Source organism: Impatiens glandulifera, chromosome 9 (genome assembly GCF_907164915.1).
Source record: "Impatiens glandulifera chromosome 9, dImpGla2.1, whole genome shotgun sequence".
In the NCBI taxonomy this organism is placed as follows: domain Eukaryota; kingdom Viridiplantae; phylum Streptophyta; class Magnoliopsida; order Ericales; family Balsaminaceae; genus Impatiens; species Impatiens glandulifera.
The window spans coordinates 11,908,810-11,929,960 of record NC_061870.1 but is presented as its reverse complement, the minus strand read 5'-3'; the positions used below and the strand labels follow the sequence as shown (position 1 = coordinate 11,929,960).

Below are 21,151 nucleotides of genomic sequence, written 5' to 3'. Positions count from 1 at the left end.
TGGACCATGAAAGATATCAAATCTTCACGTCTTTTGAGGTGTGACCATTTTACTTTGAAAATGTAATTTTTCAGGACAGGTAAGTTTAAACATAGGTAATTATTCCACTTTTGTTCGAAGACCAAATAGTCTAAGATAAACTATTTCCGAACCGGTCAGTTATCAAGTGTTCGTCCCGATGCGGTTATTTGGTGCATGCACTAAATAACCGGTCGGTTTACTCTAACTGATAGACCAGGCGGTTCTTCCATAGATACCTTGGGAGATTTGAAATCCGACAGTTTAGGAGGAACTACCGGTTTTGTCTGTCCGAACCGATTTCCTTTTTAAGCATCCTTAGGAATAATTTGATTAATATCGGTTAAATCGAGTGTGAGTCTGAATTGAGAAAACTTAGCTTCTTGCAGGGGCTTTGTGAAAATATCGGCTACTTGTTGATCTGTAGATACGTATTCCAGCCGGATATGCTTCAGCATGAAATGTTTCCGAATGAAGTGATGCCTTATGTCAATGTGCTTGGTTCTAGAGTGTAAAACCGGATTGTAGGTGATTGCTATGGCACTTGTGTTGTCATAGAAGATTGGAGATTCTTCAGCTATGATACCGAAATCCTTCAGTTGTTGTTGGATCCAAAGAAGTTGTGAACAGCAGCTTCCGGCTGCCAGATATTCAGCTTCTGCGGTTGATGTGGCAACTGATGTCTGTTTCTTGCTGTGCCATGAAACAAGCCGATCACCTAGAAATTTGCATGTTCCGCTGGTGCTTTTTCTATCAACCTTGCAACCTGCATAGTCTGCATCTGAATAACTTGTTAGGTTAAAGGATGAATCCTTTGGATACCACAAACCGACGTTAGGAGTCCCCTTTAGGTATTTCAAGATTCGCTTTGCGGCTGTGTAGTGGGACTGTTTTGGGTTGGCTTGGAATCTCCCACACACACCGACTGCAAATAGAATATACGGTCTACTTGTTGTCAGGTATAGAAGAGAGCCGATGATGCCTCGGTAAGCGGTCAGGTCTACAGCTTGACCCTCATCATCTTTGTCCAATTTGACCGATGAGCTCATTGGAGTAGCGGCTGAGGAGCATGTATCCATCCCAAATTTCTTTAACAGTTCCTTAGTGTACTTGGGTTGACTGATGAAGGTTCCTTCTTCGAGTTGCTTAACCTGAAGACCTAGGAAGAAACTTAATTCTCCCATCATACTCATTTCAAATTTGTTAGTCATTAGGGTTGAGAATTTATCACATAGCTTAGGATCGGTTGAACCAAAGATGATATCATCTACATAAATTTGAACATGTAGGATATGTTCCTTTTTCTCAAACTTAAATAACGTTTTATCCACCAAACCGATGGTGAAGTCATGTTTTAACAAAAATGCGGTTAGTGTGTCATACCAGGCTCTAGGAGCTTGCTTTAGACCGTATAAAGCTTTGTTTAACCGGTATACATGGTTAGGTAATTCTGCATTTTTGAAACCGGGTGGTTGTTCAACATATACCTCTTCACGTAGGTCACCATTCAAAAATGCACTTTTTAACATCCATTTGGAAAACCTTAAAATTTTTGAAGGCAGCAAAAGCTAGAAAAATCCTAATAGCCTCAATCCTAGCTACAGGGGCAAATGATTCTTCAAAATCAATGCCTTCTTCCTGTTTGTATCCTTGTGCCACTAATCTGGCTTTGTTCCTCGTGACCAAACCGTCTTCATTGAGTTTATTTCTAAATACCCATCTTGTTCCTATGACCGGTTGATCTTTTGGTCTAAGGACTAGGTACTAGACTTTATTACTCTCGAACTTGTTTAACTCTTCTTGCATTCCCAAGATCCAATCTGGATCTGACAATGCTTCATCTACTCTTTTCGGCTCAATCTGGGATATAAAAGCGGAATTAAAGTATTCCTCCAGAATTTGACGCCTAGTTCGAACATGTTCTGAAGGGTCACCTATGATTAGCTCAGGAGGATGTTTAGTGTTCCTTTTGAGGTTCGGTTCAGGGATGTCTACCGAATTACCGTTTACTTGATCAAGGCTAGACATATCGGTAGGCTGAGCAAGGATGTCAGACCGACCGATTTTCTCGGTTTGGACCGAAGTGTCAGCTTCCTGTCGTGGGACAGCTTGATCCGGCTGGGTTTCATCATTACCCATTTGGTCATGGACAAACCGCCTGAAAACCGGAATTTCATCTTCACTATCAGAATCGATATTGTTATTTTCCAGTCTATTGTGTAGATCAAAGCATGATGCAGTATTACTTTCAACCGATTCATCGAAAACGACATGAAGTGATTCCTCCACGGTTAAGGTTCTATTGTTATACACTCTATATGCTTTACTCACTGCTAAGTAACCTAACATGATCCCAGTATCGGTTTTTGCATCAAAAGCGGATAGATAGGTTTTACCATTTATGTGAATATAGCATTTACAACCAAAAATCTTAAGAAACTTGAGGTTGGGAATTCTATCAAAATATACCTCATAAGGTGTTTTGTTGTGAAACTTGTTAATCAAAGACCGGTTTTGTGTGTAACATGCAGTATTGATAGCCTCAGTCCAGAATTTTTTAGCAATGCCCGAATCGGCTATCATGGACCGTGCGGCTTCCTTGTGAGTTCGGTTTCTTTTCTCGGCCAGGCTGTTCTGTTGAGGAGTCCTAGCACTAGACAACTCGTGTCTAATACCGGATTCATCAAAAAATACGGTTAAAGTACTGTTTGTAAATTCGGTACCTCTGTCACTTCTAATGCTATTAATGCGTGTTGATTTTTCATTTTGCAAACGTTTAAGCAGTGTGATTAAATTTGATGCGGTTTCACGTTTGGATGGTAGAAATATTACTCATGTATATCTAGAGTAATCATCAACAACTACCATCGTGTAAAGCATACCTCCTAGGCTGATGACCTGAATTGGTCCAAATAAATCCATGTGAAGAAGATCTAAGCATCGGTTAGATTGAATGTGTCATTTTCTCTTAAAGGTTGACCTAGTTTGTTTACCCATTTGACATGCTGAACAAACCTTATCCTTATTAAATACTATGTCAGGAATTCCGTCGATTAACATTTCCTGTCATATGTCTGGAACAGCCGCTGTCCAGATCCCAGATAGAATCCTCCAGACAATCACTCACATGTACCTACACAAAATAATATTTATACTCGTTTGGTACCCACATTCACTTGGGTCCTCGATCAATCAGTCCCTTAGGAACCCATATTTGAGTTATTTTGATGGATTTCCCATTTTGTGTTGTGATTAATTCGTATGTTTTTGACTTAGCAGACAACTTCCTGCTAGCCACTGATCCCTTAGCTTTTGAAGATGATTTTCTTTTAAAAATCCTTGACTTCTTGTCAAGTTTTAGATTTCCAGACTTGCTGGCTGCATCTAACTTAATTTTCAGACAGCTAACAATCTGCGGAACATAAGTTATTTCATTCTTCAAAGTTAACTCTTCATGAATTGGATCAGGTTCAATGTCAGTTAGACTCCCTTTAACAAAACTTGTTGGCTTAAGCTTGTCAGTTGTTGAGTTTAACTTTTTGCAGGACTGATTTGGGTCATTGCTATCAAATCAGAAACCGGATTTAAATCCAGCATGTTTTAATAGACTAATCTGATATTTGACAGCTTCTCCAGACCATGTCCAAGCACTAACAACATAGTTTAACCTTTTAGTTTCAGAAGAAAGAATTGGAATCTGTTCCTTGAGCATCTCATTCTCAAATGAGATCTCAACCACTTTCTTTTCAAAAATATTTGATTCATAAATTTTGTGTGAAGAAGAAATATTAGTCTCATACTTTGCTTTCATTTCATAAAAAGAATCTAATAACTTCTTGTACTCAATGATCATGTCATTGAGTGCAGTAGTTAACTCATCGTTGGTAAATTCTAGTGGGGAAATATCATTTACCTTGGATTGATCATCTGCCATCAAGCATGTGACGGCTTCTGTATCATTTTCAATAGGAGAATCCTCTGAATCGCTATTGGCCCATTTGGACTTATTTTTAGCACACATGAAAACTTTTTGATCTTTCTGGTTCTTCTTAGTTTGGACGTTATGACCATAAATCTGAATCAACTTCTCCCAAATATCTTTAGTAGAGGAGCAGTATTTGATTTCACAGAATATATTCATGTTGATTGATTGATATAAGATATTTTTGGCAATGTTGTCCAAGTTGTTGATCATCTTATCTTTTGTTGTCCACTCACATCTTGGTTTAGCAATCTTTATGGGATCGTTCGTAATGACACTCCACATATCACAATCAAGAGCAGCCAAGTGAGCTTGCATTATCATCATCCAATAATCGTAGTTTTCTTTCGAAAGAAGAGAGATCTCATTGATGATAAACATGATTCAGGTTCTTTAAAACTTGAGAATAGAAACAGGACTCTGATACAAATTGAAAGGATCGGTGACACCAATAGAGACAGGGGTCTAACTATTGATGACAATTTCTAGAAAACGGTTTGATAGAAATCGTGTTAAGGATTTATATCGCTTTCTATTCTTCACAAACCTTTGCAAACTCTTGAAGCGATTCAAGTGCGGAAACGTTTGCTTGGGTTTGAAGCTAAGAACGAATGAAAGAATGAAAGACAGAATGTAAAAGACACAGAGAGTTTTTTATGGATGTTCGGAGAAACACTCTTCTACGTCACCCCTTCTTCCAACCACCGGAAGGATTCACTATACGTTTCTTTGAATCAAATACAGTTTCAGTGCTAGTTAACTGTTGAACAAAATAGACTCTGTTCAACTTACAAAATGTTTAAAAATATCACTCAGCTAGACAGGGTTTTGATTCTACCTCTCTCTCTTGATGTACAAACTTAGTAAGTAAAACAAGTGAGCAATTCGTAAGATAGATTGTAAGTCTGGAAGTTCGTCCGTTGTCCTTGAAGATCTTTAAATAGAGAACAGGTACCAATGGTCAAATCTTCTACATTGAAACGTGGAAAGAACCCATTGGAAAGCCTCCATAGTACATAGGTACAACAAACACTGTGCACAAAGATCGTGGCCGAACCAATATGGTAGTGCGCCGAATATTCTTCTAGGATTTTCCTGCAAGGAACAATTAGTGGGAAGAATATTTACTTATGTGGCATTCATTCATAGGATGCAGCTAGCTGTCGTACTGATCTGCACGGATTAGTGGAGTAGAAGTAGCGTACAGCTAGTTGATCATGGGTAGACGGATGTTGACTTCAAGCAACTGCTGAAGCAAGGCATTAGACGTGCACAATTAGACTACCATGTCTAATGAAGTTAGACGCCCCCGTCTAATAGCAGGATCCATTAGACCACCAAGTCTAATGGAGTTAGACGACATGTCTAACTACGTTTCCCTTCAGACTAGTCTGAAGGAGTTAGACTCCCTACGTCTAACTTTTCATCTGTTAGACTGCACGTCTAACCACGTGTTTGTTAGATTGCATGTCTAACTACGTGTTTGTTAGACTACACGTCTAACCATGTATCTCTTAGACTACACCGTCTAACCATGTATCTGTTAGACTGCACGTCTAACTACGTATATGTTAGACTGCACGTCTAACCACGTATCTGTTAGACTGCACGTCTAACCACGTATCTGTTAGACTGTATGTCTAACTACGTGTATGTTAGACTGCACGTCTAACCATGTATCTATTAGACTACACGTCTAACTACGTGTCTGTTAGACTGCACGTGTAACCACGTATCTATTAGACTACACGTCTAACTACGTGTTTGTTAGACTCAGTGTTCTAAATGGCGGTAGGCGGTGGCGGTGCGGTAAGTGACTACCTACTGCCTCAGATGCCTAGGCGGTGCCTAAGCGGTTAAATATAAATATAAATAAATTTAAATATAAATATAATAAAGATGTTCATTAATTATTATTTCATCAAAAAGCCAAAATAATATTCTCTAACATAGTAACATTTAACAAAAATAAGTATGTAAGCATAATTAATCTTTTAAATCATCTATGTATGCACCATCAGCTACATTCATAATTCTCTCAGCACCATACTCAAAATTAACATTTTCTTCATGTTCCTCATCTAATGTATCTAAACAATTATACTGCACATAGATTCAAATAATGTAATAGGCTAATATAATGAAGAAGAGGTAGACGAGCTGAAGAAGAGGTAGATAATCGAAGAAGATGTAGATGATCAAGCGAGGTGAGGTGAATGAGATGAGAAATAGTGGGAGATAAAGAGTTTTTTTATTAAATTTATATATATATTAATATTAGTAATTAATTAATTAAAAATAATAAATAATTAAATAATATGACTGCCTCATGTATAGGCGGAGCGGTGTTGGACCGCCTACCGCCTAGGCGCCGCCTAGACGGACGCCATTTAGAATACTGATTAGATTGCACATCTAACCACGTATTTGTTAGACTGCACGTCTAACTACGTGTCTGTTAGACTGTCGTCTAACTACGTATCTGTTAAACTGCACGTCTAACCACGTATCTGTTAGACTACGTATAAGTTAGACTTCACGTCTAACTAGTCGTCCGTCTAATAACCAACACATCTAATGAACCTGATTCAAGCTAAGTCTAACCTAGCATGTTTTGATGCACCTGCACAAAAACAATTATACGGCTTAGTTTCATTCTTATTTTACAGAAGTTCATCATCAAAATACCGTTAGTCAAAATAATTTGACCCTTAGTCAAAATAATTTGACCCAACAAGTAGTCTCTACTTAATAAAAATTTTAGCTTTTAAAAAATTGGATTTATTACGTTTTATTTCCAATTATTTTTCAAGTTCTAGACATGCACAGGTTTTTCTTGCATTTAAAATTGTAGAATAATATTTAAATGATAGTACATGCAATTGATGTCGACGATTGTTGAGGAAAGTATCTGAAAAATATCAGTTTAAGGCATTAAAATTTAAAAGTAAATTGAAAACACACCCTTATTAAAATATTTTTTTGTGAAAATATTTTTAAAAATATTTTGAAGTTGTTTTTCTATTTTTTTATTTTTAGAAAATAATTTGGGGAATCAAATTAAAAAACTAATAATTTTTGAAATTCTAAAATTCCGACCAAATAGGCCCTAGGATAGGTCCTCTCAATCGAGGTTGTCGATCTCTCGGTCTCGGACTAAAATCCCTCGGTCCTAGGTCGACACCTATCGGTTTAAGGTGTGGGGAGCTCTCGGTCCTGGGCTAGGAATTTTCGGTCGGGAGCAAGATTCCTTAGTCCGATGCGGGGGAGGGTTCGATTTTCTTAGTTAGAAATTGAACCTAGGTCAAGCCCTCAGTCGGTTGTCAAGAACATTAACTACAAGTTTGATGATTTCAATTGGGCCATAATCCTTCGATCCAAAGGCATGGAGAGTTTCGCATAGTCTAAATGATAGTTTATAACATCACCCCATGCATCATTCGATTGGGATAATATTCCATTCAAATTAAACAATTTTGTAATGAAAAAACGTGTTTTTTATTTTTTAAGGTTTAACGAAGTGTAAGGAGCTTGTCAATAGCTACTTTATACTATATATGATAGAATGAAACCAAAATATGAACACTAGCTTTTTCATATTGACAAATTCAAGAACTGAAATATTTATTTTTATAAAAAAATTAGTTTTTGATCAAACATGATCGAGATTTCTTGTAATTGGTTTGAATATGTTCCTAACATCCTTAGAAACGTGTTAGAAAGGTTTATGGGTTGTTGTTCTTGAGCTATAACTCAAGAACAAAAACTCGATTTTAAAAATTTTCAAAATCAAATTTGGGTACTTTCGATTTAGATCGATTGATTCAGATTAGTTTCGACATAAAGCTTATAAATGATCTCATGACCCTTTTCCAATAAAAAATTGAACAATCAGGCAGTATATAAAACTGGTCGAACTGAAATGTTAAAATTTCAATTTGAACTTGTAAATCGAATTATAGTATGATTAAAATTTTATAGTGGGTTGGAGAACACTCCTAAAGTCTTTTAAAAGCTTTATGAATGTCTAGATCCGAGCATTATAACTTTACAGAAAGTTTTTAAATTTTCAAGAAAAACTTAAAAATTTTATTGGCAGATTTCTCTTGGAATGGATTGAGGGCTTTGGATTGTGATCATTGCCTCCGATTTATCTAGAGGAATCTTATAGCCTCACAAGGCCGGTTGAGCAACCTAGTGGATCGAATTTCAATCAAAATTATTAATGATGTTTTGTTTTTTCTTTATCCAACTTAATCGTTTAGGCGATGATGAAGCCTACGATTGTAGGTGAAATGATCACTATGTATGGTGATCATTTCAGCCTTTGAATTAACCGATTTGGTTAAGTATCGGTCGAGTTCCACTTTTGAAAATCAAAAGTTTTGGTCGATGATGATTGTTATTCGTCGCGAGGAAGAAGACAAACTAGAGCGAAAACAAAGTTGTTTCAAGTCGAAATGTGAATGTTCGGGCGTTCCGTCAGCGCTTCTTCGCGTTTTGTTGTCCCGTCAGCGCTCGGGCTAACGACGCTGAGGTGCGTGTTAGTCGTTCTGCTGCTTCACAAACGCGGGCTTCCTCCGTTGCAATGGGTGACACAACTAGTTGTTGTGCGTTGGATGAGTTTCTAGCGCTCATCCAAAGGCTATAGGATTTGCTGCAATGAATCTTCCCAATTTCGGCTACAGTAGATCACACTCCATTTTCATGCTTGTTTGAAATTGAATTTTCTTTCATCCATTTGACTTTATTTTCAACCTACAAAATATTTTTAATAAATATGACATTTATTTTTCCTATTTATTTTATTTTTTATATATTTTTGGAGTTTAATAAATAATTTATTTGAGATAAAATACATACAACATTTATCCTAAATTATATTTAATTTTTTTTTACACCTTAAAATTAATTTAAGATATATATTGAATACAACATTTATCTCAAATTATTTTATTTATTTTTCTTGGACATCATTTTAATTAATTGGAGTTTACTTACTATATAATAATTATTTAATCATGTTTTAACCTTAATTTTGATTATTTTTAATTTATTTATTTAAAATAATTATTTTAAAATTTATAAAGAAAATAAGTTAAATTTTAGTACGTACAATAATAAAATAAATTTAAATTTAATAATTAATTTATTAATTTTTTTATTTTAACGGTGATAAATTGTTATTTGAATAAGAAAATTTTAAAATAATTTATTAAATATTTTATAATATTAAATTAAATAATATTTAAAATTTAAATTAATTTAAATTTAAATAATTTGCAAATATAATATTTTGTTAATATTTATATTATAAATTTAGTTTAATAAAATATAGGAGAGAGGTGAGAAAAAAAAATCAACATAGTGAATAAATCTAATTAGGTGAGAGTCTAAATAGATTACTTTTTAATAGTATGTACACCTAGATAAACTTTTAATAGTTCACAACCATTTGGTGGTAGACTCCAAAATCATGTGTAAATGAACTAGACTTGTGCATGTTGCCTAAACAATCATATTTGACTCGAACAATTCGTGTGGTGTCTTGTCAAAACTCATTCTCAATCGTGTCGTATCGTGTATTGGACCACTCAAAATACCATGATCAATGAGTTTATTCGTGTCGTGTTAACTCTTGTCAGCATATTTATTTGTGTCGTGTTAACTCGTGTTCAAACTCATGTGTTGTGTTTAAAAAAAAACTAATAAAATTTTAATTCTTAGTGAAAATTAGTATCACCAAGAGCTCTAATCACTCCCGGGTGATTATTCAATTCTTTTACCGAGAATAGAGTCAATGCTCCTCGGTGATACTCTTGGTAATAATCATCTGCTTCATCAGTTCAAGCCTCAAGATGAAGTGATAGATTGGAAGATGCCCATCACACTGAAATGCAACATACATTTGATATTCTTGTTTATATCAAAAGCTTCTCAATATCATCCTGCATTAACAAAATAACTCAATTACATTAACAAAATAACCCAATTATACATACTCCATGAAGATGATATAATCAAATCTGACATGTTTTCAGATTTATAAAAGAAGAATTACCTTGAGTTGTTGAATTTGTGGCTTCAATTGACTTCCTTCATTGTTAGTAACTAAACAAGCAATGACAGGCCTAGTAACACCACAGGCTCTGCCAAGTGCTTGCTTTGAAGGAACGAACACGTATGGAACATTCTATCAAATTCATAACAAAGTTTGATATCAACAATTGAATCAACAGTAATCATGAACTATCAAACAAACCCAGATCTATATCACTAAAACAAAAGCACTAGCTAATTGCATACGAGTGAACGTGTATTACCTTATCTTCAGAAAGTAGAGGAAGATGGAGAAGAATCTCAAGTGGCTCTGTATCGGCAACCATCACAACAAACTTGGAAATGCCTCTGTTTAGTGTTTTCGTCGCTAGTGTTTTCAAGAAGTCAATAAACGGAAGAAAATAGGGTAAGATATGAAATGGATTGGAAAACTACCTTCATTAGCCCCTTTCTTGAGTTGCTAGTAGTTCGTCGACTGCCGAACAATATTCGTTAAAGTTACAATAAGTTGTGCATCGGCCAGAGGATACACTTTAGGGTTAACAGATTCGTCTGTCTGAGAAGATGAAAACACAAATATTAAATATAAATCAAAGATCGAGTAAGGATAATCGGAGAGAATAGGAAGAGAGACTCTACCATTATTTGCTTGTGAAGGAATGAGAGTTACGAGAAAGGCGACCGGACAGGAGAGCGGCCGGACGAGCTAATTGTTGGCGATAGTAGGGAGAGAAGGAGCAGCCGAGAGGGGAGAAGAGATGAAGAAGATAGAAGCGACCTCAAAATTAGGGTAAAATAAGAACACTTTTATCGAGAGCATTGTCGAGTGATCTTGGTAATAATAATTATTACCGACAACAATTATTTGCTCTCGATAATATTAACAATCTACGAGGACAATTTTTTTTTCTCTCGGCGATATTAATATTCCCGATAACATTCTTTAACTTTCAGTGACAATTCTGGTTAAATGTACATATTTTATTGGTGATATATTTTTTCAAATTTAAATGTTTAAGATACTTTATCTAAAAATTTTATATATCATAATTTTTATTGGATGGTCGTGGATGCCAGTGGATGCTAGTGACTTATGAATACTCTTGACTATCAAAAATAATTGGGATTACTCATTAATGTAGTGTAGGATGTCTATATTAACTATGAGTTCATTTCAAGATTCCAAGCATACATAATGCTTTTAAATTCATAAGTGTATATACAATTGGAAATATTATAAATTAATTTTTATTTTTTTAATTTATTTTGAATTTGTGTAAAAAATATTATGTATATAATATTTAAAATTAAAATTAAAATTAACAAATAAGTAATATTAAAATCCAGTTCAACTAAATTATTGTATTGGGTAGATTTAGACTTGGACTTGGACTTGGACTTGGACTTGGACTTGGACTTGGACTTGGACTTGGACTTGGACTTGGACTTGGACTTGGACTTGGACTTGGAGTTAGAGTTGGAGTTGGAGTTGGAGTTGGAGTTGGACTTGGACTTGGACTTGGACTTGGAATTGGACTTGGAATTGGACTTAGAATTGGACTTGGAATTGAAATTGGAATTGGAATTGGAATTGGAATTGGAATTGGAATTGGAATTGAAATTGTAATTCCAATTTTTAAGTTTGATAGACACTCTAATATTAAGAAATATTGGAATTTGAATTGAAATTAAAATTAAATTTTCAATAGAATTCATGCTCAATTATCTCTTAACCTAACTATGTTAGGTTTTTTAACCATTGTTGAAAAAAAAAGAGAACAAGGGGTACCTTGAAAAATAAAGAATTATTCCGGTATAATTTTATATTTCTTAATTCCACTCTTTTTAAATTGGAATTGTAATTCAATTTTTTATTTATGTTTTTTCAGACAAAATAACTTATTATTTTATAATTTAAAACACATTTAAAGTTTTTAATCTATAATAGATATTTTTTAATTTAGTATATTAAAATATCAAACCGATGTCTTTTATTTTAGATTATTAAGTTTAGGGTGGAAAAAAAATACCGATATTATATGAATATCGAAAATACCGTGCCGTAATATATCCAAAATACCGATTTTTAAGGTATACCGAAAAAAGGTAAAGTATAGTACCAATACCGAAATTATTGTTACGATAAATGTATAAGATTTTTAAATTTTTGGTATATCAAGATATACCGAAATCCCGAAATAGTATTTATAAATTAAAATATATATAATACTTATAAGGAAATATATAATTAAATAGATTTGATATTAATTTAATTATAGAAATATAATATTTGAATAATATCAAAATATAATTATACTGAAATAATATGTTTTTTAAAATGTATGAATTTTGTATACCAAAATTAAAGTATACCGAAATCTAGGTATATTGAAATCAAGGTAATGTAAGGGTATGAATTTTTTGTATACCAAAATTTTTGGTAAGATATAAGGTATGGATAAAATATTAAGATATACTGTACTGATCCATCCCTTATATATATATATATATATATTAATTTAAGAAATAATATGTTTAACTGATATTTTGTTTTTTAATTTAGTAAGTTAAAAATTTTAACTGATATTTTTTTTAATATATGAAGTTAATATGTTGAACCAATATTTTTAATAAAAATCAAAACTTACAAAAATATTTTTACTCTTGAGCTATATTAATTGGTTGTATCAAACTAATATTTTAATAAAATAAATAATATATATTAAAATTATTTGTATTATATTCTTTTTTACAAAATAGAGAAATTGAATTGTAATTTAATGTAGTTATAATGGAATCGAAATTGAAATTCCGATTCCAATTACACCCATTCAAACCTACCCTAAATGAAATTGAGATTCTTTAGATTTGTAAGTAGGACCATTCAACTACATAAATAGCCAAATCCCATATCTTCAACTTGTTATATTTGAACATTAAAAATGTTAATGTATATATTATCCTAAGAATAAATGGAATTTTAGGCAAATGGAGGGATGCTTTGTCCTTCTTATCGATGCCACTCTTCCATCACTATATGAAAAGACATCACTTTGAAGATGCCAATTTTCCATCCTTACAAGAAATTTCTTTTTTTAATTGTTACAAAATTCAAGAAATATGTCCCATACAATGGATAGAGAGTCTAATAGAAAATAATAATATGACAAGAGTAGATTATCTAGAAAATAAGTATATATTAACTATAAAGTTTTTACTTTAATGGTAGTTTTTCAATAATTTCCTTCCTTATTTTTTTTTCTTTACCATATGTACTATGCAATCTATGTTCAAAGATGATATTCTTAATACAAACAAAGAAACCCCACAAGTAATTAAAAAGAAATATACTTATACGATCATCAAAGAGCATATCACTAATGTGAATTTGATTCCAAAGAATTTTTGACAAGAACATATCTAAATTCAATGCATTATCTTTTCTCTTTACCCTAAATTTAAATTCTTTAAAGCTAACTTAATTTAACACACTATAAATATGAATATTTATGGCCTTTCAAAAACATAACTAACCATGGAGAGATGTGTTTACTGCAAGACATTTTTCAAAAGGCCGATTCAAGCCTCATTTTTGCAGTGTCCTACTTGTCGTGCTATTCTGCCACAATCCAACAACTACAATACAAATGTTACTTCTCCAAATCACTATAATGGTGGTGTGAATAATGGCTATTCTTACTATATTCATCCTCATGTGGCTAACAATTACCATCCACCGGTTTATTCACCTTATGGAAGGAGAAGGGCCGTGGTTATTGGAGTGAGCTATAATAATAATGAGAAGAATAGAGTTTATGGGAGCGTGAACGATGCAAGATCCATGTCGTCTTTTCTTATCAGGAGTGGGTTTCCCATTGAATCTATCTTCGTTCTCACAGGTATTTGTTGGTTTATCTAAGGTTCTATAGGCCAATCTGGTTTATCTTCGTTCGAATCAGATCGTTAATTCACGAGTTTAACCACCCATATAATAACTTAGAATTTGATTTCCTAAAAGGACAAAGCATTTTGTATAATGGTTCTAGTTACGAAAGAAAACTGAAAATCTTAAGTTAGATGATGCGGAACTAAGATTTAAAATCGATAGTGCTAAAATTTTAACAAAATATACCTAGACAGTAACTAATTCTCTCTGGCCACAGAAACCTTAACAATAACGACGGTATATTTCCGTCGTTATTGGCGTTTACATACAAAACATTTTAAAGATCCGCCCTTGAGTTGGGTGATAAAAGATTATTTAGATTGCTCAATATTAAAACTAGATAGAAATTTTACTTAAAATGGTTAAGCATATATTTAAATCGGTAAGATTGATAGTTACCTAAAATAGAAAAAAATATATTTTAATAAAATATTAGTTATATATTATTATTTTTTTTATATTAATTAAATATATATTTTTTTATAAATATATAATACTTAAAAATAATAGTTATTATTACAAAATAATTAACATTATTTAATTTATCTGAATAAAAAATATATATTTTTAATATGTAAACATAAATTTACACTATTTCTAAAAAATTATAAAATCAAAATTATTTATAACACGCAAAATTTTAATATCATAAATTTAAAATAGTAAAATTTATGATACGTAAAACCGTGATCTTCATAAACTAAAATTTCAAATTATCTGTACATATTATTTATTTATTTAATCGAATTTATTCTTCAAATAACCCTACTTAAAACAAGCTCAATAAGCCCTAAAACTATATATTTCAGAAATATTTATATCTGGCCACCAATCTTTACCCTTTTTTAGGTTCATTAAGATTTTGAAATAACCCAGTTTTGTCAACTCTTCTTTATACCGAATTTAAAATTTGAAAAGAAATACCCACATGTTAAATAAAATACAAAAGAGATCAAGTTTTAAAGAGGTTGCAAATGTTTTTTAACTCTTGTTAAAAATCAAGTACACTTATTCGTGGACAGAGGAGGAGAAGCACCCTTCTCAATTGCCAACAAAATACAACATTCAAATGGCAATTCGTTGGCTCCTTTATGGAAGCAAATCTGGCGATTCGCTCATCTTCTTTTTTTCTGGTCATGGCTCACGAGTTAGCGACACTAATGGGGACGAAGAGGATGGTTACGACGAATCCCTATGCCCTTTTGATTACGCAACTCAAGGAAAGCTTTTGGATGACGAACTAAATGAGACTTTGGTGAGACCTTTACCATATGGAGCCAAACTCCATGCCATCATCGATGCTTGCTATAGCGGAACTTGCCTTGACCTACCATTCGTTTCCACCACCAATAAGTTAGTTCTTTCTTCCTTTGCTTGAAGATTATTATAAGATGCGTGTCATTCTCTTAGTTTCTAAATAAAGACTCATTGTTATTGTTGTCGAGCAGAAAGGGATTTCTTGGTTGGGAAGATCAAACTATTTCAGCTACATATAAGGGCACGTTTGGAGGGAAAGCACGTTGTTTCAGTGCTTGTGCCGATCATGAGTCCACACTCGATACAACGGTTGGTACATGGTCATGGAAAGCTAACAATCACATGATAATCATAATCATGATCCAAAATTTCCAAATAAACATTAAAATAACACTAGACGAAATTAAACTGTTAATTTTTAAAATTTTATGTTACCAAGTAATCATTTCTTATAGACATACTGATAGAAATTAAATTTGATATATTGTATAATAACAGGCATTAACAGGCAACTATGTTACTGGTGCCATGACCTATAGTTTTATCCAAGCCTTGCAGCAAACAAAAGGTCTACTCACTTATGGCCACCTTCTTCAAACCATTCGCCTTAAGCTAGTCGAGGTTCAACAACGTCAAAACAGTTCCAACACTATAACTACGGTAAAGGTTTCCAATTAGTACACCAAATCTCATTTAAAAATTACATATTTAACAAAGAATAAAGTTTATGTTACGAAACAATATATATCTATTACTGACTTTAATGTCGATGGTCCATTCACGTCTAACTGTACTAAGACAAGAAATTGGACATGGTTTTTAATTTATTTTGTAGGTGCCTCAGCTATCCTCAAACCAGATGTTCGACGTCCATTCAGAATATTTTACTATGTAGACAAGGTTTGATCTATCTATCAAAACAAATAACTGCAGCAAGCAACATGGAAAGGATTTCGATATTATATTGTTCTTACGTGATAAATACTCTATGGATTCTACTAAATGTATTTGAAGAAGATGATTCTTATTAGGAATCACAAAGCAGACAACAAGTCTGTTACATAATAATAATGTTACTATCAAATGACCAATTGACTAATATCTAAAACTTATTAAATTAGATTACAACACCTTAGCAAAGAGACGCCTCTGAAATGAGATAATAATCGATGAATATGATTTAACGAGGGTTTTTTGTTCGTCTACTCCTTTGCCTGGTGATGCACAACCACTGCCTCGGGTTCTCCAGATCATCGCCTACTGTAGTTGGCACATGCCAATTCCCTACCTCAGACTCCTGCATAAATTGCACCTTTTTTTAGTTTAATTGTTAAAGACAAACTAAATAACTAGGAAAACATTTAGCAGAAAAGAAAAAGAAGAAAGATGGAGGCACCTGAATGACAAGCGAATATGGAGGTGGCATGTGGAAGTTAAGACCGCTCTTAGATACGATTAAATGAACCTGACAATCATAAGAACCATTAAAATGTGGCAGTTGGTATTTTCCTAGATTTGTTATCCTCCTAAAAAAATCACATAAGCCAGTCTCCAAGAGAAGGAAAGAAACTGCTATCATCAAACAAATGGAAACAACACAACCACCATTTCAATGCAGGCCTTAGAATATTCAAAGAGAAATAAGCCATTTTGACAACTAAATGCCATTGAAACAGGGAAACCTTTAGATAGAGGTGAACAACCTCACCTCCAACCAGACTCAACCTGAACCCAAAAACATTTGATTCACTGAATATGGACCTGAATATAACTTTTAAGTATAAAGGGATCTATTAGAACCAGATATAAGTTATGGGTATAAACTGAACCAACCAATCTGAAACCACCCTTAAATTTTACTTAAGATTGGTTGAGTTCGAAATATATTAATGTTGGGATGGACAACTAATTGTTTCTGTATACAAACCAACATGAAACTATTGAAACATGTAACATTCTTTTATTTATGTTTTGATAGAGTACATACGACTAACTGAATCTTCCAATCATAATAACCATTAAAATGTGGAAGTAGGTATTTTCCTAGATTTGTTATCCTCCTAACAAAATCACACATATGTCAGTCTCCAAGACAAGGTAAGCAACTGCTATGCATCAAACAAATTGAAACAACACAATAAGCACCATTTCTATGCAAAGAGAATTCAAAGAGAAATAAGCCGTTTTAATGACATCAACCAAATTCCATTGAAACAGGTTCATTTCAAGTACAAGAGAAACTTTTAGATATGTTAGGGGTGAACAGCCTAACCGAGTGATTGGACTCTACTCGAACCGAAAAACATTTGATCCGCTGAATATTTGGCCGGATATAGAGTTTTGATCAAGTTCAAAACGATCTATAATAACCAGATATAGGCTCTAGAGTATAAATCGATCCATCCCATCCACGATCAGCCTTAGTTTTAGTCAAACTTTGTTGCGTTCGAAATATATTAATGTTGTGATGGACAAATAATTTTTTGCATATATAAACCAACTTAAAACTATTGAAACAAGTAATTATTTTTCATTTATGTTTTCAGTTAATATTCATTAACATTAAAATTGTTAAATATTAACATTTTTCATTTTTTTGTTTCATATGTGAAAGTAAGCATGTCCATAAATACAAAAATTTAGGCTTGGTATTGTTTATATTATATTGCCTGCTACTGTATTTGTTCAGCCTGACTTTGTCCAATTGAAAGACTTTATTTGGCTTCAGTTATTTTTGGTATTTATTCAATTAGAAAACATTATTTTAAATAGTTATTATCTATTATTATTTGAAGTTTTTATTTTAAATAGCCTTGATTTTGTTTAATTAATTCCATTGAAGTTAGTTAACAAGCACGCGAAATGTGAATCTTGGATTTATAGGGGAAAACATAAAAACTTTTGACAGACAGAACCCTATATAATACATCTGATCTATCATATATAGGGTTTTGAGCCAAGTTGATAATTAGCAAAATAACCGCACCAACCCGATCCCTGATCACCCATCATATGAACATTCCATAGTAACACTTCAATCAATGCAAACAAAATACACAGGGATGTATACCTGGTGCTTTTCTTTCCATCTTGGGAAGAAACTAGTTCCTAGCAATTGGAAAAGGTGGTCTCTCATCTCGTCATTTGTGATTAGCAAACCTTTACAACTAACAGCAGCATATAACCAGTACCTAACCAAACATGTAAACTTGCAATTAAACCCTTCAATGAAGGCAGTTATGTTCTTGTAAGGAAATATTAATCGAAGGTCAAAGATTTTCAATTTAAAGGAGCTTTAAGCTATATTAATTAACATATAACTTATATAGTGGTATTTAAGCTATCTTTAATTAAATTATACGGATTAATGATTCCATTGTGATGACCTCCCACTTCCATTAAGATGATTTCAGTGAAAATTGAATGCGAGACCTTAGCCTTACAGTTCAATAATCTTATTACTCGAGTTACACTATGTGGATATATGGATTAATGATTTTCACAATTGAATTCTTACCAATCATCATTAGAACCAACAGGCGTAGCGTAAAGTGCACCTGACTTTCTCCACAAATCCAAAAGCTTCTTGTTGTGAGGATTTTGAGCAGGACCGCCATTCACACGATTTTGATGTAAGATAACAAGAGGCAATTTCCTTGATGGACTCATTTGACGTAATCGATTTACAACTGAGTTGAGCTAAGAAAGAATCGGGTCCACTATAAGAACTCCTCAATCCATATTATCAAATGTCAAATTAGATTATAAAGTCCTAGAAATCACATAGCAAAATAAGAAAACGGCTTGATCAGGAAATACTCAGACCTGGATAAAATTCAAATCATGTTGATCGATAAGGCCCACATTGGCACCATCCACCACTGCATCAAATGGACCGTGGCGCTGAAGCCACTCCTGCATACACATGTTAGTTAGGGATGCAATTAGTATTCTTGATTAATGATGTGTATAAGCAGTATAGTAGACTTTGAACAAGAACATCCTATGAAAGATTTGATATTGAATAGAAGAGTCTTAACTCTTCATCCCCAGTTCTTTTTCTTTTATCATCTATTTCTAGAACCCATAGTCAATACAATCTTAGATCGTACCAAACTCATGCTTGGGAGAGAAGACTAAGGGTGTGTTGATAAAACTGAAAATTAAGTATCGAATGATTCAAGTATGTAGAAAATAAATGTGATAAGTTGATATCAAACAAGCTTTTAATTGATACTTTTCCTTATCAAACACTGCCTAACATATTTGAATCTCGAATTACAGTATTATCTAGAACATTTTTACAATCGTTGCAAAGTGATCAGGTATTGAGTTGAATTTTTATTTCAAGAAACTTGAGATTAAGGCAATGGGACATGTACCTGAAATTGCAAGAAATCTGCTCTAGCTTCTCTTTGGCAAGCCAAATTGGCTAATGAGGTAGCAAAATGTTGAGTCTCTTTAGGATCAATATCAATACAAACAAGGTTTTCTCTGCATGATTGACACACACCAGACTCATCCATATGAGTCCTCACAACCTTCCAAGCTCCATTTCCTAACCAACCTTTCCCATGCCATCCACCTCCTCCTCTCACTATCCCTTCTTTGATCTTATTCACATCCCAATTAACTTCACCAACCACTTTAGCCTTGTCTGATTTGAACCATTCTTCCACTATTTCAGCAGTCTCTTCTGTGACCTGTCTCACAGAAGCCCGAAGACGATGAAGCATTTCATAAACTTTCTTATCTCTGTTGGATTCAGAACTCAGCTTTAAGAGTGCTGAAAGCTCGGATTCTTCAGCTAAAACGCCGGACTCAACCATGTCTGTATCTACCTCATAAGCTTTGTCAGCCATCCCTTTCCTACAAAAACCAAACAATGCTGGCCCGTATGATCTCAATTTGGGTGGAATTCCACAATCCTTCATCTGCTTCACTAAATCGAACGCCATTTCTGGATCCTCCTTAGCTACAGCCAGTCTCGCTAAACTCGTGAAAGTCGCTTCGTTCGGCTGAATCCCATCCGCACGCATTTGCTTGAAAATCTCAAACCCTCGTTCCAAACCCTGATTAATAGCGGGTCCTTTGGCCACCCCGCTTCCACTCGAAACCGAAGAACAAAGATAAAGTAAGACATTGTAATGATGTTGCAGTAATTGACTCCCGTTTCTCCTTGCGTCGTCGTACAGACGGAGTGCTTCGGCTACGTCGCCGTTCTTCGAGCACATGTCGAACTTGTGGCGGAGAATCCCTTCGGGAGTTTCGCGACGGGATTTCTTCTTTGAGGAAGTTTGTTCTCGTACAAGAGGTACCGTGGCCGTGCTGAGACGACGGCGCATTTGGTTAATTGGTAGGGAGTCTTGGCGGCGGGCATGAATTGGGTGCAGATAGTTGCAGATAACGGGGCGGCTGTAACTGTTACAGTGATAAGCTAGTAAAGATGGGGTTCTAGCGAACAATGATAACATGCAACCATCTCGCAAAATCATTAGTGTTCTTCTTGTTGTAGATGCAGAGAGCCAGACACAAAGAAGAATCAATCTGTAGAGCAGTGAGATTTGATTAGTTCTCAATCTCTCTGCCGTTCGTCTAGAGAAGAAAGGATAAATTTATCTATCTTTGGAAAGAAACTGGGGAAGTTTTTTTTATATATATATTTTAAGAGAACAAAATTTTCATTTTTTCAATAATAAACAAAAATTAGTTACATATGTATTTATAAACAAAATCAACAAGAAGTTTATAAAACTAGATTTTAGTCCATGCTAGTGTTAGGAACATTTTAATTAATTTTAATTATAATTTTGTGTATAAAAATATAATTAACTAATTAAAATAAATCACTTAAACCACATTAAAAAAGTAACTTTATCATTTAATTT

General features: G+C 33.6%; 2 protein-coding genes and 1 pseudogene across 5 annotated transcripts; 1 reads left to right on the top strand and 2 right to left on the bottom strand.

Annotated features, from left to right (window-relative positions):
* Positions 1 to 9,921: 9,921 nt before the first annotated feature.
* Positions 9,922 to 13,134, bottom strand: LOC124915823 (annotated as a pseudogene).
* Positions 13,135 to 13,438: 304 nt separating this feature from the next.
* On the top strand, positions 13,439 to 16,240 carry LOC124914142 (metacaspase-3-like). The gene is made up of 5 exons (XM_047454631.1): positions 13,439 to 13,959; positions 15,029 to 15,359; positions 15,455 to 15,572; positions 15,762 to 15,923; positions 16,099 to 16,240. The coding sequence occupies exons 1-5, from the start codon at positions 13,596 to 13,598 to the stop codon at positions 16,156 to 16,158; spliced, it is 1,035 nt and encodes a 344-aa protein (XP_047310587.1). The 5' UTR covers positions 13,439 to 13,595; the 3' UTR covers positions 16,159 to 16,240.
* Positions 15,219 to 20,884, bottom strand: LOC124914141 (proteinaceous RNase P 1, chloroplastic/mitochondrial-like). Of its 4 annotated transcripts, none has more exons than XM_047454630.1 (7): positions 19,646 to 20,884; positions 19,089 to 19,178; positions 18,781 to 18,962; positions 18,334 to 18,454; positions 16,660 to 16,728; positions 16,395 to 16,560; positions 15,219 to 15,333 (listed from the first exon to the last, which is right to left on the bottom strand). In XM_047454630.1, the coding sequence occupies exons 1-6, from the start codon at positions 20,756 to 20,758 to the stop codon at positions 16,444 to 16,446; spliced, it is 1,692 nt and encodes a 563-aa protein (XP_047310586.1). In that variant the 5' UTR covers positions 20,759 to 20,884; the 3' UTR covers positions 15,219 to 15,333; positions 16,395 to 16,443. The 4 variants fall into 4 exon arrangements, with proteins under 4 accessions (XP_047310586.1, XP_047310583.1, XP_047310584.1 ...); XM_047454627.1 differs by lacking the exon at positions 15,219 to 15,333 and adding an exon at positions 15,670 to 15,918; XM_047454628.1 differs by lacking the exon at positions 15,219 to 15,333 and adding an exon at positions 15,670 to 15,912.
* Positions 20,885 to 21,151: the final 267 nt, after the last annotated feature.

Coding starts and splice junctions, on each gene's coding strand:
- LOC124914142 (XM_047454631.1), top strand. CDS start 13,596: ATGGAGAGATGTGTTTACTGCAAGACATTTTTCAAAAGGCCGATTCAA. Junction 15,573..15,761: donor AGTCCACACTCGATACAACG/GTTGGTACATGG, acceptor GTATAATAACAG/GCATTAACAGGCAACTATGT. Junction 15,924..16,098: donor GTTCCAACACTATAACTACG/GTAAAGGTTTCC, acceptor TTTATTTTGTAG/GTGCCTCAGCTATCCTCAAA.
- LOC124914141 (XM_047454630.1), bottom strand. CDS start 20,758: ATGATTTTGCGAGATGGTTGCATGTTATCATTGTTCGCTAGAACCCCA. Junction 19,179..19,645: donor CAGATTTCTTGCAATTTCAG/GTACATGTCCCA, acceptor ATGTGTATGCAG/GAGTGGCTTCAGCGCCACGG. Junction 16,729..18,333: donor GATGGAAAGAAAAGCACCAG/GTATACATCCCT, acceptor TATGATTGTCAG/GTTCATTTAATCGTATCTAA.